Raw genomic sequence first — 17348 nt, 5'->3', positions numbered from 1 at the left:
CCATTCTGTTACTTTCTAGGACTTGCAGTAGCTCTATTACTGTTAGACTTTTACATTTCTCACTTCAGTTCTTCTAGTATACATTAATTTTTCATTTCAGTTTTCAGTTCTTCCAGTACCTGCATTGTAATAGTAGATGGGTATCTAGTAGTGGGGAGGAGGATGTACTTATCATTATGCTTGATTGTGTCTAATGAACATTATGGTGGTAAAGCCCCCAAGGAGAAGCTAAACAGTTTTCTTACTCTGTGGAACAACCTAATTCAAATAGTTACCACCATGAAACTTATAAAATATTTTATTTAATTTTACAAATTACTGAGGATAAGTGTGTACTCTATTTTATAAAAATGTCTTTTAAATCTGTATTGTTTAATAATAGAAGAACCCTTAATAGAGAAGTAATTCAAGAGAGAATCGGAACCCGGAAATAGTTATTCTCTGTCTTAAGGGTCTGATTTAAAACCCATTGAAGTCAATGGGAGTCATTCCATTGACTTAGTCAGATTAGTATCAGGTTTTATGACATTTACTTATGATTAGCTGCATAGCTAATCTTTTACATATTATTTTTAAAATGTTTGGCAATGATACACCAAATGCCGGGTGCTGGATTTGTATTGCAGCCTGGCAACTGTTTTCTCCTGTTTACGTATTCCATATTGCAGGGCAGGCTCTAGGTGCATATACAGAGCAGTTTTTATTTTTTTTAAATATTGTTGTGTAATAGGTGTAAACAGAACCATGATGTTCACCTCAGTCCCCTTTTAACATTTTACAATAGTTGAAACTTTCATTCACAGCCTGAAATTAAGGCCTAATGTTTCTAGTATTAAAAAAGTTCAGATATGTTTTACTGTAAATACTTCTGTGATCTAAAGTTCAAATTCCTCCTCCACCCCAAAACCCAGGGTTTTTCACAACCTGACTTCTCTTCAGCTAACTTGCATCCAAGCTCTGATTTTGCCTGATAACCTGCACTGTTCTATCTGATGGGGGAATATCTTCACTACGTACTGAAGATACCTAATTCCATAATATATTTCCTATCTCCCCTTACATCCTCATATAAATGTTGAACAGGAAAGAAGGAATATAACCCTGTGATACACAGCAACATGAGAAAACCCTCTAAGTAGATCAGAAATCGCCTGGTCCTACCCTTTGGTTCACTTTAGAGAGAAATGGAACCACTTAAGAGTAACAGTGTCTATCCCTTCTATGAACAAAAAAACCAAACTATTATGTAACATAAAGTAAACCATTTTTTTCATATTTGAATAATTCAATTTTTTTTAAATCACCTTTTGGTTGGGCATAGTCTTTATAAGTTTGAATCCCAAGGTGTAATTTTTCAAGGAAGTTAGAAGCACCTGAATATACTAGCATAGAATGAAAATGCTTATACAGCTGACACTATGGTATAAAGCTGCTACAGTGGGACCATAAAACAGCAAATAATAAAGGAAACTGCTCATTATTTACTTGAGAAAAAAGACTGTGTCCTTCAGTGTTTTTAGTTTTTGTTTTCATGTCTCCACTTCATAAGTCATGACTGGAAGAAAATACTCTTAAATGTCTTCCAGTTGAGATAAACATTTTCACATCCACTTCCTCAGTGTTTTTTAAACCAGGAGCGGTAATGATTTTGTAAAAATAAAAACAAAGTTTGTCTTCCTTTGTACTGTTTCATAAGGAGTGCTCAGTTGTGATTTTAGTGCATTTTTCTCTGTATGTTAGGGATATCAGTGTCTGATTTCTCGAGAAAGCAGAAGAGGCCAGATATAAGAGTAGAATCTGGGTCTTCCTCTCATGTCTAGGATAAATGAAAAAGAAGAAAATTATATTTTTAATGATCTTAAGAAAAGGCTACAATTCAGCACACAATAGATATGTAGTCAGTATAATGAAATCTTATAGTCAGGAATAGAATATCTTAAAAAAGAGTTAAAGTTTTAAGTGTGATTCAACGGAATTCAGCTAATACCCAGAAAACAATATTATATTTTATTTACAAAAATTGCACACCTTTTAAAACCCCCAACCTTAGAAAGTCTGGACATGAGCAGGTAAGAGTCTATTCAGTTCTCGGTTGGCAAATAATCCTTAATTACTCGGCATTCCCCAACCCAAACTTAATGTTGTCTCAGACAAATTGCAACATATACAAAAGTCAAAATAGCAAATTTTAAGAGATTATTGAAAATTGATCTTTAGTGTGAAATATCAGATTTTCCAGATGCACATTTTCTAGTTTTTGGTATCGCTTTGAGCTAGGATTGATATCCCACAGCTAGAGCAACAACAAAACTATATGTACATGCATCTCTAGTTTAGACATAAAAGGTAGTTATTCTTCTTATAGAATCGTATTATTGTACGGCTTGAAGGGACCTCAAGAGTGATCATGTCCAGCCCCAGGGCAGCTACAAAATCTTTATTAGACAATGTCTGGGGACTTTGACTGGGCCTTTCTGATGATGTCACAACTATGCACCAGTTCCCAAGAGTGCACAGTTGGAAATCCATCACTTAAATACACTCAATTCTCCCCCCTCCCATGTCTGTTTTGTATATTAAAATTGCAAGAGTTGGGGAGGAAATGTGCTTTCAATTAGCTCATCATTGGTCAGTTCTAATGCCACTCAATATATTACCCCTTTTTTGTTTCAGTCAAATACTTTGGTAGCTGGCAACTTATTTTAACTTTCCTCTGCATTTTATTTTTTAGTAGTATATCAACTTGCTCATTGTTTTTACATTCTACTGAAATATCCCCATCTCACAGCCTCATGGCTCTTACTATATCCTCTATGCTTCTTTTTAACCCAATTAGCTACTTTCACAGGGTTAACATCACCAATCTTCTTTCTTTGTCTAGGGATCTTACAATTATGACATTTTGGTTTGTTTCCTTCCTCAGCGTTGCTATTTTGATGATCTCATGATCATCTGATTCTGATTCTACTTTTCTCTCTTTATTTTCTACTTTGTATCCATTCTCTATCACCAATAGATATTTCTTCAGTTTCCAGAGTGGTTTCATTTGGGGTCAGAAAAATCTTCCATCTCTTGGCAACCCAGCCAGCCTCCAGCCGAACTGCCAGACTTCCCCCGTTTTAAGACCAAACCCAGGACAGGTGCAGTGAGTATGGCTATGAGAATCCAAGTATGGTCTTTAGCACTCTCTTGCTCTGGACAGGATATCACCCCATCTCTCTCACACACATTAAACGAATTAAGAAGTGGCTAACTGACATATCTTTAAAAAAGTAGTTGTTAATAGAGAATCCATTGAATGATGTTTTTTGAGACCATGGTATTGCACTTAATGTGAAGAAGCTCTCATTTGGAGCTTATTATGGCAGATAAATATGAATTAATCACTGGACTGGAAGTGATTAGGGTGTTTGTAGTGGGGTTCCACATGGATTGGTACTTGGCCTGATGCTATTCAATATATTCATTTATGAGCTAGAAGTAAATATAAAATCACTGCTGATAAAATTTATGGATGACAACAATTCATCATCATAATCATGGCAACACCCAAAGGGATGTATCCCCCTTGCCCATCAAGTGCTACCCAAATCAATCTCTAGTTAGGTCTTTCAGATGATCTGGCTGGATAGTCAGCCTATGTCCAGCATTGGGACCTTACTGGACCACTGAAGCTTTTGGTGACCACTTGATTGCTGGTTATGTAGGTGCATCCCTTAGTAAATACACTTTGTAATTTATTGGTCTTCCATCCTAATAACATGTCTATACCAAGTCAGCCACCAAAACTGAACCAGTGCTGATGGAGGCAATTGCTGGATTTGGTTATGAATATCCTCATTTCTGATCTTATCCTGCCAGTTATCTTGCTGTCAAAGATTATGAGAATTGAAAACATCAGTCCGCCACTCTTCAGCCTTCCTCTGCGCCCATGCTTTGCTGCTGTACCATATAATTAGTATAACTGTGGTTCTATAGAGCTGCCTCTTTGAAGCAAGTATGATGTCATGTCCTCACAAGGGCATGAAATTTAGCAACATCTCTTGATATAGTAGTGTCCATATAGCAGAGTGTAGCAGGGCTCCCCTTGCTCCTGCCTCTGCTGCATTCACAAACCACTCAGAGATCCTTGGAGCTCAGCAGTCACCTGTGTAGTTTATTTACAGCGTGTGCTTCCACCAACTTCTCACCATGTACAGCTTGGGTTTTCAGACTTAAGGATTTCTCAGCTTCTGCACCCAGAAGGGAAGAGCTACTGCTCTCCTTTCACTCTATGGCTCCCCTCCTGGCTTCCTTCCTTGGGGCCTGTATGTAGCCTCAGGCTAATTAGGCTGGTAGCTGTTTCCCATTCGCCAATCAGGTGCAGGTTTCTCTAGGCAGCTCCAATTTATCTCCCTTAATTGGAGCTGGCATGACAGAGGGCTGGCTTAGTTGCCACCTGCTGGACAGGTTAATACTGAGCTTGTTGTAATCTGAATTTGGAGGCTGCTTGATAGTAATGGCCAGGAAATTCATTTTAGCAGATTAATAACCAGATCAATGCCTACTACTTCATGGATTTTTTTTTTCAAATATAGGTTCTAGTTTAAAGGGAATTACTGTGTTCTTGCAATGTATGAACCTATGCCTGACTAGATCAGCCATCAGCTGCAGCAGTTCACCAAACAGACCTGGCCAGACAATGTCCTGAGAATATTCAAGATCCAAAAGCAAAATGATATTTAGCTCAACACCACCAATACCTCAGGCTTACCTACTAACCAATCAGTGCCGATATTGAACAACAATGGCGACAAAACACAGCCTAGCCAAATTCCTGAGGAATTTATTATGTATCTGCCATTGAGTTGAACACACCTTTCCATTCTACTGTAGAGCTCTTCTATCAATGACACTGTATTCTCAGGGACCTAGAGTTGCCTCATCAGATCCCAGAAACTTAGTCAGTGCACTGAATGAAAGGCCTCATGGAAGTCTGTAAAAGAATGCTGCACATATTTATTAAATTCAGCCATCTTTTCAAAAAGTTGTTTGAAGGTAAAGATTTGGTTGACAGTGAAATCATAAAATCATAGATATGTAGGGCTGGAAGAGACCTGCAGGAGTCATCAAGTCCAGCCCTCTGTGCTGCGGTATGACCAAGTAAACTTAGATAATCTATAATAGGTGTTTGTCCAACTTGCACTTAAAAACCTCCAATGATAGGGAGTCTGCCAGATGTACATATTTCCAGACTGCCTGTTTTTCACAGACTTTCACTCCCGCACTCCAAGAAAAGGGCACAGAGGGTGTTTCCATTTGTAATTAGAAAGCTCAAGTAATTCTCTCTCTCTCTCTCTCTCACACACACACGCACACGCACACACACACACACACACAGCTAAATTCTGCATTCACTTACGAGGTCACAAATGAATTCAATGGTAATGAAGCTTCTGCAACTGAGTGTAGAATTGGGTCCTCTATCTTAAAGGTATGACATTTTTTTGCAGGATACAAAGGTATTTGCTTTTCAAAATACTAAAAAATATCACAGCTATACTAAGTAGCCATCGTTGGATGGAATCTGAAGATTTGATGGAATTAACAATATTCTTAGGCCAGAATACTGTATCCAGAAATTTTATATTTTCCTCTGATATATTAAGCTGTAGATTCACAATGACTATGATTGAGACATTTAAAAATTAGGCAATAAATAATGCAAAATACAATTTAGTTTAATCCTATAAAATACATGAAGAAAGTTAGAAATAACTTTTAGCATGACAGTTCCTCAATAGTATTAATGAATGATAGAGTCCTTTATAAGACACCTCATCTTTTTATGTCTAATATAGATATTAGTAAAATTACATTATATTCTGAATAAAATTGAGTTACAATTACATGTCAGTCCCTATGCATTTGGATATTTGAAACTGATTTTGAAAACGACAAGGACTATGATTAGATTTTTAAAGATTCTTGCCCTGAATAATCTTTTTCCTTTAATAGAAATTGCATATCATGAGAAAGGTAGTTTATCTAGAAATTAGAGGTTGGCTTGAAGTATGCAAGTCACTTAACTACCATCAAAATAGCTGAGACATGATCAGATACTCACTTTGCCAAGGATATAAAATAATTAAATGTAAGGTGCTTGGTACACAAAGAAATTATTTAAAAAAAAAATCATGGCCTGCAATTGGACTTGTCAGGTGTGAGCAGCACTACGTATTTAGCATAAAACATAGAAACATGGACATGAGATCAAAAGAGAAGAGTGAAAAGAGAAAAAGGTCTTTTTAACTGTTATGTACTTTGATGATTTTTTTTCTTAACCCTGTGTCATGTGGCGTGTTTGCAGATGGTTCAGAAGCAGCATACATACGGTTAGGGGGATAAGGATTGGGGATGTTTCATCTTGTCATGCTGAAGTTTGTTAGATCAGCTGTATTTATTATGCCAAGAGAAGTGAATGGGGAATGTTCTGTGTCCATTGTCACAAAGTATTACAGTCAGCTCAGTTCTGGTGCCGGAACCAAATAATAAACTTTTCACTTGTATAATACTTTTTATATAGGGATATTAAAAGACTTAAATACTAATTTTGGCACTTGTCATCCAGGTTGGAATTAAGTTGTGTGACTAGAATTATTGTTCTGCCAACTCTTTCCCACTTTTTGCAGTTTGGATGTTGCCATCTGATATATTAATAGCGGATTTGCATCCTGTTTGGGGCTTCCTTTTGTAGGAGCTGGAAAATAGACTAGGCGAAATCCTAGTTCTATTGCAGTCATTGAAGGAAGCCCAGAATTTCACCTTCTATGTCTTAATGTTGGATTTTAAGCATGTCTTGAAAGTCTGGCTTTAATATATTATTAATATTAGTATTAATGTTTATTTGGGTTGGTGTCCATTACCTACTGTGCCATTTCCACATACTTAGGGACAGTCCTGCTCCAGGGAACTTACAATCAAAAGGGACAAACAGTTTCTAAATAAAACAAAATGTTAAATTTAATGTAGAATTTTCACAGTACTTGTATGTAAGAACTGGTCACGTGTGAAGTATTATTATAGAGATGACTGGTAGTACCATCTATTATTAAGGTTGCCTGACACTTCTATTATAAGACCCTCTTCTTAGTTACTTATAACTTTGCCAAACTTAGTAGTTTGGGCTGAGTGTCTGCCTCAGAATGATATTTTTTGGAAATCTTTGGCCAAAATAGTTCGGCCACTTCTAAGAACGAGCCTAGAGAAACATATGTTGTTTTGTAATGTTAAAAAAGTTTTGTTGACCTTTTCTTTGAGTACTCTACCACCCACTTGCTTTGTTCAAGGACTTAAAATATGGCCCACGTGACGTTTGTGTCATTGATTTGCCTTTTATTGTTTGTATGAACATTTGCCCAAATTTGGACTAGTTATAAGCCTTTGAAAATTTGAAACATGCTCAGAAAACACTTCTGAGATTTTTAGCAGATAAAATCTCCCAAGTTTCTGTCCTCATTGAGCATGCATAACCCCCTCACACACCCTCGTGCTGACCACACTGCACATGCACCATCCCTACACAGTGACTAAGAATGCTCCAATTCCCTCACAGTGTCTGTGTCTGCCAGGAGTGCATATATGCCATCCCTAAAGAGTGAATGAGCATGTTCTAGCTAGCCTAAGGCTATGGAGGCAAAGGTGGCCTTTCTGTGAATATGCTGCTGTGTGCCAGAGAGGGGTCAGCCACCAGAACTGAAAGCAGAGAGCCTGCCTCGCCTGTGCTTTCAGAAATAGCCCTGCAGGTGCCCAGGCAGTATGGAAGTAGAAACTGACTGATTAACATGTAGAGAGGACAATTGCCAGATTAGGGGGAGGAAAAAGTGTTGATTGGGATAAGAAGTCTGATGAGACTGGGACTGAGGGGAGGGGAGAAGAGAAAAAAATTTACTGAGTGTTGAGGGGTAGAAAACTAGGGTTGGTTGGGCAAAGAGACTTGGACTGGGAGCTGATGAGTGAAATGGGGGATGGAAGAAAATGGGAGCCAGTTGGCCAATGAAGAACACTGAGATTGGACAAGGAGATGGGGAGAGAGAAACTGGGAATGGCTGGACAAGGAAACTAGGAACCAGTGGGTGGGAGGAAGGGGAGACAGATCTCACAATTGCTGAGGTTTATGGGGAGAACTGGGTCTGTACACATGCTTGTGCAGCCTTAATTCAGCTCCCTTGTGTATATGGATTATGATACAGTCTTTAATTATATGATCATGTTCTATTTTTACTATTTTAATGGTTAGTGTTATTTCAGTTTGAAAAAAGGAAAATAAAATCTTAACTCTATCCCCTTGTTCATATGGATTGTGACACGGGGTAAATTTGTTAAAAATAGCTAAGTGATGTAGGAGACTACATCCCATTTTGAAAGTGATCTGTGCATAGGATGATCATATTTCCCAAAGAGAAAATGGGACACTGTGCAGGGTTTGCCTGAGCCACCTGGCATCACTGCTCGCCCAAGTCCCAAAGGACTTAAAGCCAGTCTTGGAGTACCCACATCTTTATTCTTCTTGCTTTTCTAATGCACCTTTTATGAGGACCATTTATTCTCACTTTTGCAGGGCTGGCAAGTCATTTCTTGAGACCACTGAGCCCCGGAGCTCATCAACAGGGGTACTTGCTCCATTTCAAAGCCATCCCAAAACTCATTGCCAAAGATCCCCCTCATGAGAAACTGCTGCCAGAAGAGGTATTGGTACTGCAGATAATGGAGTCATAGAACTGGTATCAGAGCTTAACAAGTGGAAAGAGTTTTAGCCCTCACATTTACTCATCCTACAGCTATGATCTATGCCCTGCTCTGGAGCTGAAAATTGAAAACTGAAAATTGAAAATAAAATTCTGATGGTTTAACTGAAAAGTATAACTCATGCTTTAGAATCTCAGGAGTGTTTCAAGGCCCTCAACCTTTGAGATGATTATTTGCACATCTCCATAAGACAAAGCATAGTAAGTATCTCTGGCTCATGGTGGGTGACCACTAACAGTTTAAGCTATTGCTCTTTGGGCTAGTGGGCAGTTCCTAAGATATTCATCAAACACTTTGAAAGTGGATGCAGCTCATCTATATCATCAAGTCTTACAGGTGAACCTGTATCTTAATGACTGGCTCACATGAGCCAAATGTTACAGGGGTTGGTTAACATTCTCTGGGCTATTTATTCCCTCTGCAGATCTCTGTTTGAGGGTAAATTAAAACAAATCTTGGTCCCAATGTGTGTTCTACTAGTCACAGTGGGCACTTAGATTCCACAAGAGCTTTGGCATCCCGACCAGCATCAGGACCTGAAACTCAGAGCTGGTATGGACACCCAGTCATCCAAGTCATCCAAGCAATGGACTTAGCAAAGGGGAGGGGAGGGGATATTTTATTCATGAGGTTTAGGCCTGATGTCAGCCAACATCTCTGTCATTTCATTTACAAAAACTACAGTGTGATTTTTGCATGGGCAATTGATTTTAGTATACAAACCGAATGTTTACAGCTTTAACTTAATGTTTCCATCTCAGAAGACCAAAAACTCTAATTTGGTGGACACTGCCAGAGAATGTCTTGAAGAGATGGTCTTCTCTCATCCTGCTCCTCAGATAATGCTAGGCCTAAACACATCCAATATGTAGTGGCGAAAATCTTTGTCTATGAACTTTGGAAGCCCCGGGAGTGAAGACTCCATGTAAACTTGGTTAGAACTGAGCGCCTTCAGAATGGCTCTCATATCTTCTTTTATAAATCAGAGGGCAACTGATGCCGATTCTCCCAGAAATGTGCTTTGCACCTGGCAGGAAAGAAAAAGTAAGTCCAGAGCTGAGAAACAGAGTTGAAAAGTTGATCACTCAGACTCTCTGTGGCTTGCCAGATATTTGCTGGGGTCAGGAGGTGTCATTTGTATATGGATTTTTTTCTGCAGGTGTGAACAAGTAACATTTTGCTGAAGACTGGGTAGAGATCCACCATGTATATCAAATGCCTTTCTTATACACTGAAGGAGGGGCTCCTTCATGTCTTTCCTTGCTTTCTTTTCTTTCGCATAGTACTGAGGAAGATGTGGCAAGACTGACTGAGTAATTTTAGTTGCATCTGCAAGGTTATGGCAGGCTTGGATCTCAGAGCTTATAGCTCTGTCCAAAGAACATCCATTCACTCTTATCTGGAGAAAAGATCTCTTATATTAACAAAGCGTCAGGGAAGCTTATCAAGATATCATATCCTTTAATCTGAGAACATAGCTACTGTGTAGTAGGAGTAGGAGAATTTAATACACACCTGAGGAGATCAAAGCAGAATATTGTTGATGTCTAGAAAGCCTTATACCAGGAAATGTTACACTGTCAAATGGAACTATTTAAAAAAGTCTGTTCAAGGTACGGTCTTGACTGGTTTGCTATTCAGCTCCAGTTATATTACTTTTTTTTTCTGTCCTGGTGTCTTCAAAGCTATCTCTGGTAACTTTGGTTTACTTAGTTCCCTAGCAAAATACTTTAAAAAATATCTTTTGAACCTGGATGCTATTAACTAAACTTAAGGTAGGGCTTTGGGATTTTGCTCTCAGTATTAGAGATCTTATTTTTCGTGGCCATCACCTTGGCAAGAGGGTCTTGGAGTTGCAGACTTTGATGGCCAAGCCATTTTATATTATATTCCATAAAGGCAAGGTGGTACTGGGCCTTATCCCAAATTTCTGACAAAAAAATTATTGGAGTTCAGTTTTATCAACCTCACTTGCCTGTTGCACTCCACACTCCCCAAAGGCTAGCCTCATAATCATTCTGGGGAAGTGAGTTTGCACACTGGATGTCAAAAAAGAAATTAGCTACAACTTAAACTGAAATAAGAAATTCAGAAAGTTGAACAGAATGTATGACATTGGAGAATATTCTGTGGTTAAACCATCTAGTCTCAAAGGCTGTCTTAAGTGTATAATACTATGAACCAATCTTTTTATGAACTGGCTAATGTTCATGCATCTGCAGAGCTGGACTGGCTTGGTGTCCTCTGCCAACTTTAATGACATACATCTGCAATGTGCCCATATCTGAAATATGTAGAGATGCTATGTGGAGTTTGTTATATACCTTTACAGTTCATGTTCTCTCCACATGGCATCAGGAGCTGATGCTGGTTTTGGGAGAGTAATGCCTCAGAGCTGTTCAGCTTACCTTCTCAAAGGGGTCACAGCTAAATAGTGTCCTACTGTGGAGCTCTGTGTAAGCAATATCAGGAAGGTGAAAATGAATTTCTTGCTATTAGTAAATCTTAATCTCTGAATATATTGTTATTTAGTTAAAGGTCCTCAGTATGGCAGAAAGGTTTGATTTTTAATAGTTTTAATCTATGTCAAGGTTTGTTAATAACTTAGGAAAACCCAGTAACATTAAAGATTTGACATTTGGGGAATGTTGAGTGTCTTGGTCCATTTCCTTCCTTCCCACTTGCACCTTATATCCCCATTGTTTTTTTCAGCCGTCATCATGTTATATTTTAACTTTGATTGTAAACTCTTAGGGGCAGAGACAATAAATATGAATCTGATCTCAGTTATACTGGTTTTAGAGTGGCATAGATCTACTGATTTGAATGGAATTATGCCTGATTTAAACTGATGCAAAAGATTCAGAACTATTGTCTTTGGCCTGCAAACTGTCAAGAACATGTATTGTACTGGAAAAATAATAATCTTTATTAGTATTGTTACTGCTAGAAAGCCAGTTTTCCATACCAGTGTCTGAATGCACAGCTACATTAAATGTACTTTCATTAGACAGATCTCTAGAAAGAGTGCCAAATTAAATCTTTATGTAATTCTCAATGAGACCAGGGATGAACTAGTTCCAGTTTTGGTCTCTGTTACGTTTATCTTGTTTTATTGATATTTCCTTCTGAAGGTTCTTTAGCCTGTGTGTGTGTGTGTGAGAGAGAGAGAGAGATTGTGTGGAGTTGCTGGAGGGGATGTCTTGGTATGCCAGTCACAGTTGTGATCTCATCAAAGAACTTTTTTCAGAAGGAATTATTTGCCTCCATCCATGGCAGTTGCATTTGCTGGAATAGAAGGGTTATCCAGGCTATCTTTGCTCACATGCATTTTAGCTGACTAGAGGACAAGTACATTTCCCTCTATCCTACTTGAAAGAAGCAGGATGTAGCAAGACCCTTTGCTTCATTCACTGCACACATTGTGTCATATTCTGATATCCTTTCTCCTGTTGAGCAGCAGCTTACTTCAGAGGTAGTTTTATTGAAATCAGTGGAGTTACTCACAAAAATGGCATTCAACATATAAAGGTGGCAGAATCTGGTCTCACTGAAAGGTAAAATCTGCACAGCACCTAAGGTTCTCTTGAGAGGCTGTCTGTCTCTTTTCTTCCCCATCCTCCCTACCCCTGGATACTAGGCATGTGAGTTACCAGAAATGTGACTTAATTTACAGCTTTCTCCCACCCATAATGCTCTTATTTTTCCATTGGTTTCTCCTGCTTTTAAACTCCTTTTCTTTCTGCTTTCTATCTACTACCATGATCACCAGTGCCAAATTTGACTTCTGCACCCTTCTTCTGGTGTGAAGTGATAACTTCTTGAATAAGGATCTAATGACTAGACCGGAGTGACATTTTTCAGACAAAATGTTTATTTGCCAAAAAATTCAGTCTCAGTTGATCTGAAATTGTGAATTGACCAATTAATTTGGGCTGGGAAAAGGTTTTTCAGGGCCAGCTCAAAAAACTTTGCATGTGTGCACCCCACCCACAATAACATTTAGCCCAGCAGTTAGGGCACTTGACTGGGTGGCACCCAGATTTGAATCCCCACTCTGAAGCAGAGGCTTGAACTCAGATTTCTCCTCACCCAGGTGATCATCTTCTGCACCAGACTGTAGGCTGTTCTCAAATGCATTGCTCTCAATCTCTCCTGTTGAAGCTTTTCACTTTGTATAAATATCTATTTCACTCTGCTCTCTCCCCTGTCAGGTGGGTGCCCTGTCCACCAGGCTATTGGCTATTCTCCTCTTAATCTCTTCTCTTGATACAGTTCCACTTTGTATTCCTTGGGCCACAGAGAGTAAGAACAAGAATGGCTGTTTTGCCTGGTGACTAACATATTCAGGAGATGTGGATTCAAATCTTTTCTGTGCCTGATTCCAAAGAAGTAAGTGAAGTAAGTGGAAAATTCCTTGTGGAAGAGAAATGTCGACTCCCTGAAAAGAGACCATCAGGATTTACCTGGGTATCCAATCACTTGAGACAGTTTTTTGCTGGATTTGATTTTGCAAATGCTGAGGTGAAGAGAAAACTTTCTTCACCTCCGCACTGCCACCATCACAGAACTGAATTAAAAAAAATATCAGTTTGACTTGGCTGCACATGTTTGGTCAGTTGCAGATGATTTTGTATGAATGAATAGTGACAGGTGATGACAAATAATAGGATGCTTAGAAGGATTATTGATTAACAATCACACTAGCAATGGACTGGGTTGCTGTCTTCAGGGTCTTCTCCCCTGGAGAAATCTGAAATCAGTTGGATCCTGCGGACTTCATGATTAAACTAATGAAATAAGTTCTCTATCTGGATGGAAACAAAGATGAAACTACACCTCAAACTCAATTTAGTGATGATCTGATCCTAATGAGTATTTAAAAATTACACTCAATACCCAGTTCCACTTGAAATGAAAAACAGACATGTGCCCAGGTATACATGAGGGCCAGGGATAAATTCATGGCTGTTATGGTGACCATGAGATCCAAAGGCAACCTAAAAGAGCCCTTGCCCGCATGGACATTAAAGTCACCTAGAACAATAATCCTGACGTAGATTGGACAAGAAATTGGTTTGTTTTAGTTGGAGTTCTGTGGTGCTCCTGGGTGGCTTGGGACATCTTAGTTATTTCCACCTTTTCCCCATTCCATGATTTTAGCATGTGGTGAGTCCTCTCAAATGAGTATGAACTCAAGATGATAACCTCCAGCATGCAAGTAACATGGGTGTATACTGCCTTTCTGTCTCTCTTGTTTGATGTTGCATAATTAATATTTTAAAGATATATATTAAATTGGAGGCTTTAGTTGTTGTATGTCTGAATTAAGCTAAATGTTAAAATGTGTGCTCAGAACGTGTGGGTGACTGGGTGTACCTGCCCTTTACAGTTTTGGATAGGCTAGTATTGTCCTCTTAAAGTGTTCGTAAAACTTACTTGAGGGACTGGTGATGTAGTTTGTAAGGCAGAAGAAATGGTCTTTTTGGGCTATGGAGAAACCCACTCTGCTAATGGTTTAGGGCCTATGAGCAGGGTGAATTTGATCTTCCCTCACCTCATAGCAGTAAGGAATTAAGTTGGTGCTGTGTGTTTCCAGACAGCCTCTCTCTCACTAGACCAGGAGAGCATGGCATAGTGGGAGCTGTAGTTCCTATGGCAAACAGGATCATAGTCTCTGGCTTTAGCAAAGTCTGCTGGGAACAGGGTTTGGGTATATAAAAAACTCCTGTCCCACAGAATGGGGAAAGAACTGGGGAAAGCTGTAAGAGTCATTGATCTCTCATAGAAGAACAGGCAAGTAACCCACTTGTTTGTGTGCTTTTTCTGTTATATGCAACTGTGTATAATTTAAGAAAGACTTAGTTTAGTCTGAGGAGGGGCCAAGCCAATTTAAGAAAATGACTGGGAAAGAAAGCCAGTGTCATGGGAAATTAGTTCTGTTACCAGAAAAAACAACAACAACAAAAAAAACCCACCAAGAGTGTGATCCGTTTTTTGTTTGGCCTGCCACATTGTGTTAGATATAATTATAGATAGAAGGTGATATTTGAGAACATTCACATAAAGCAAAGAAATTACCAGAGGCAAAAAAGATTGAATTCTTAAAACTGCAATTTGCATAGTTGATTATTTCCAAGCAAAAGATGCACTGTCAGTCACCGTGCCTGATTTGTAAGATGTTGAAAATTACCCAGTAGATGAAAAACAAACTTAATTTTACAATATATACAATATATCTAATTTGCTAATTGCCTTTCAATGCCTTTTGACATGTGATTGACTAACACTTGTGTTTTTTAACTTCAGTACTGAGCCTAGAGTGTTTTGAGAGATGCAAATGGAAACAAACAGAAATAAATGATATATCTTGCAAACAGGGGCGGCTCTAGAGAGTAGGCTGCCCCAAGCAGCGCGGAGCGCTGCGCCGCCCTTCCCCCGCGGGCGGTCCTCTTCCTCGCTGTTCGTTGAGCCTCACGCATGCCCGCGGTCCTCCACGAGGTCGGACCAGCCCGGCGCCACCGTGCGCAGCCGCGCCGGAGCGAGCTCAACCGAGACGGGAGGAAGGCGGGAACGGCGCCGCCATGCCAGCGCCCGCTCGCCGTCCGCCCCGGCGGCGGCTCCGCAGGCCAGCAGCGCGCGAGCTCAGCGCCGCAAAAACCCCCGCCCCCGCGCGGCCCCCAGCCTAGAGCCGCTGCTTGCCGCGCTGGGCTTGCAAAATCACAATTTCAGTTGAAATAATGGAAGAATTCACATGCTTAAATATAGCAATTCTTGTGTTATAATACTTTTTGCTTTAAGGTACTTCACATTCATGCATGTGTTTTTAAAAAAAGAAACATTAAATCATCAAAGATACAAGTTTTGTGTTTTTTTGGAATTACTAAAGAGTTGCTGATATATCAGTGAAATCTTAGAAAAACATTGTTTATCTATTTACAGGAAATTCTGCATCGGAATGATATATTTTTTCAGTTTCACTTTCATCTTTGAAATGATCTTTTCATTTTTTCAATGGGGATTTTTAACCTAATGCAGCAGCTTGTGCCTATAGCTTCCCCAGCGATGTAAACTTCAGAGGTGAAGTCCTAACTCCATCAGAGTCAGTGGCAAACCTCCCACTCCTTTCAATGTAGCCAGGATTTCACCTCAGAAGCTTGTAGATGCAGGTACCATTGAACATAGATTACTAGTCTCTCCCATGTCAATCCTATTCAAGAGGAGGAGGAGGAGCGGTCATATGAATGAGCACTCTGTTTACCATATTACAGGATTTCCATATTGAATCCTTATGTTTGGTCTGTCTGTTTACTCTAGTTAGGATCCAAGTTCAATTCTCCAAGCCTGATCTGGAGAAGAGATTTTAATTTGGATCTCCTACATTTTAAGGGAGCATCCTAACTGCTGAGCTATGGGATATCCTGGTGTAAGTATCTCTCATTCTCTCCTGTGGAAGCTGTTCCACTGTGTATAAAAAAAAATTAATAATTGGTGTAAGGACATAAACTTGAGTCTCCCACTACCTAGATGAGTGCCCTAACCACCAGGCTATAGCATCATTCTCAATAGCTGTCTCTGAACCAGCGTGGAACAGCTTCAACAGGAGAAACTGAGATAGACCGACTCCTGATTACCCTAGGGTATTCTTCTACAATATGGGAGACTCAACTCCAAGTTCCTGATCCAATGACTATTTAATTAGTTATACACAATGTAATATTTGGTGGGAGAGGGGAATTCGCCCAGCTCTAGTTCTGAAAGGACATTGGCTATTCCTTTCCTGAGCTCAAAGTGCCGCACAGTTTTCTAGCAGACTCTGTAGTGGAACAGTGTCTTAACAGACTTCCAGGCATTTGGGAGAATTTAATAAATAGTTGTAACAATAATTTTATGCCTGTTCTGTACTTGTGTGATTAATAAAGCTTTGGCTTTCCTCCCATAATAAATTATTCCTTTCATTAAACTAACGGTCTAGTGATGCAATAAAACTAGTATTATAATGATATTGAAATCTATCTGTAGCAGACATAAGATAAACAATGTTTGTTTGTTTTTTTAAATTAAGTACATGGTGCTTTCCTGCAATTTGTGGTACAGAGGTGTTGTAATGGCTTACCACACTGACTGAATTCTAGGTTATTTCAGTTGACACTTTTCTTATTTTCTTTAATACTTTAGGAAGTTCCACCACCAGGCTCCTATGAGGTTCAAAAATCATTTGAGAAATCACATAGTAAAAGCCACTATATGCCTCCCCGAACCACACTGGCTAAAAGAAAGCATACCTCTTTTCTCAGTGCAACACCTAGAAAAAATATATCCAATACTGACAAAGATGTACCAGGTAAGTTTATTACTTTCTTTCCTAATAAAACTGTAACTAAAACAGCTACAATATTATTTTTCTTGAGAACCATTCCAAAATGTTAGTGTTAAGTCATTTGAGACAAGTGATTTTAGATTGGGATTTTCAAAGGAGCCTAGGGAAGTTAGACACCCATGTCCCATGGGATGCAAATCTGAGCCTTAATGCCAATCCTCCAATTTAGCGTCCGGTAAGT

At 39.2% G+C, this 17348-nt stretch overlaps 1 protein-coding gene across 10 annotated transcripts in view; it reads left to right on the top strand.

Annotated features, from left to right (window-relative positions):
• STPG2 (sperm tail PG-rich repeat containing 2) overlaps positions 1-17348 on the top strand; it is a 410139-nt gene that overhangs the window by 139046 nt on the left and 253745 nt on the right. For all 10 annotated transcript variants that reach the window (XM_039541569.1, XM_039541574.1, XM_039541571.1 and 7 more), the window contains one exon: positions 16966-17131. In XM_039541569.1, coding sequence (XP_039397503.1) covers positions 16966-17131 — 166 coding nt within the window. The remainder of the gene's footprint in view (positions 1-16965; positions 17132-17348) is intronic.

Source organism: Mauremys reevesii, linkage group 5 (genome assembly GCF_016161935.1).
Source record: "Mauremys reevesii isolate NIE-2019 linkage group 5, ASM1616193v1, whole genome shotgun sequence".
Lineage (NCBI taxonomy): Eukaryota > Metazoa > Chordata > Testudines > Geoemydidae > Mauremys > Mauremys reevesii.
Note: the sequence above shows the minus strand (reverse complement) of the source record. Positions and strands in the feature narration are given on the sequence as shown.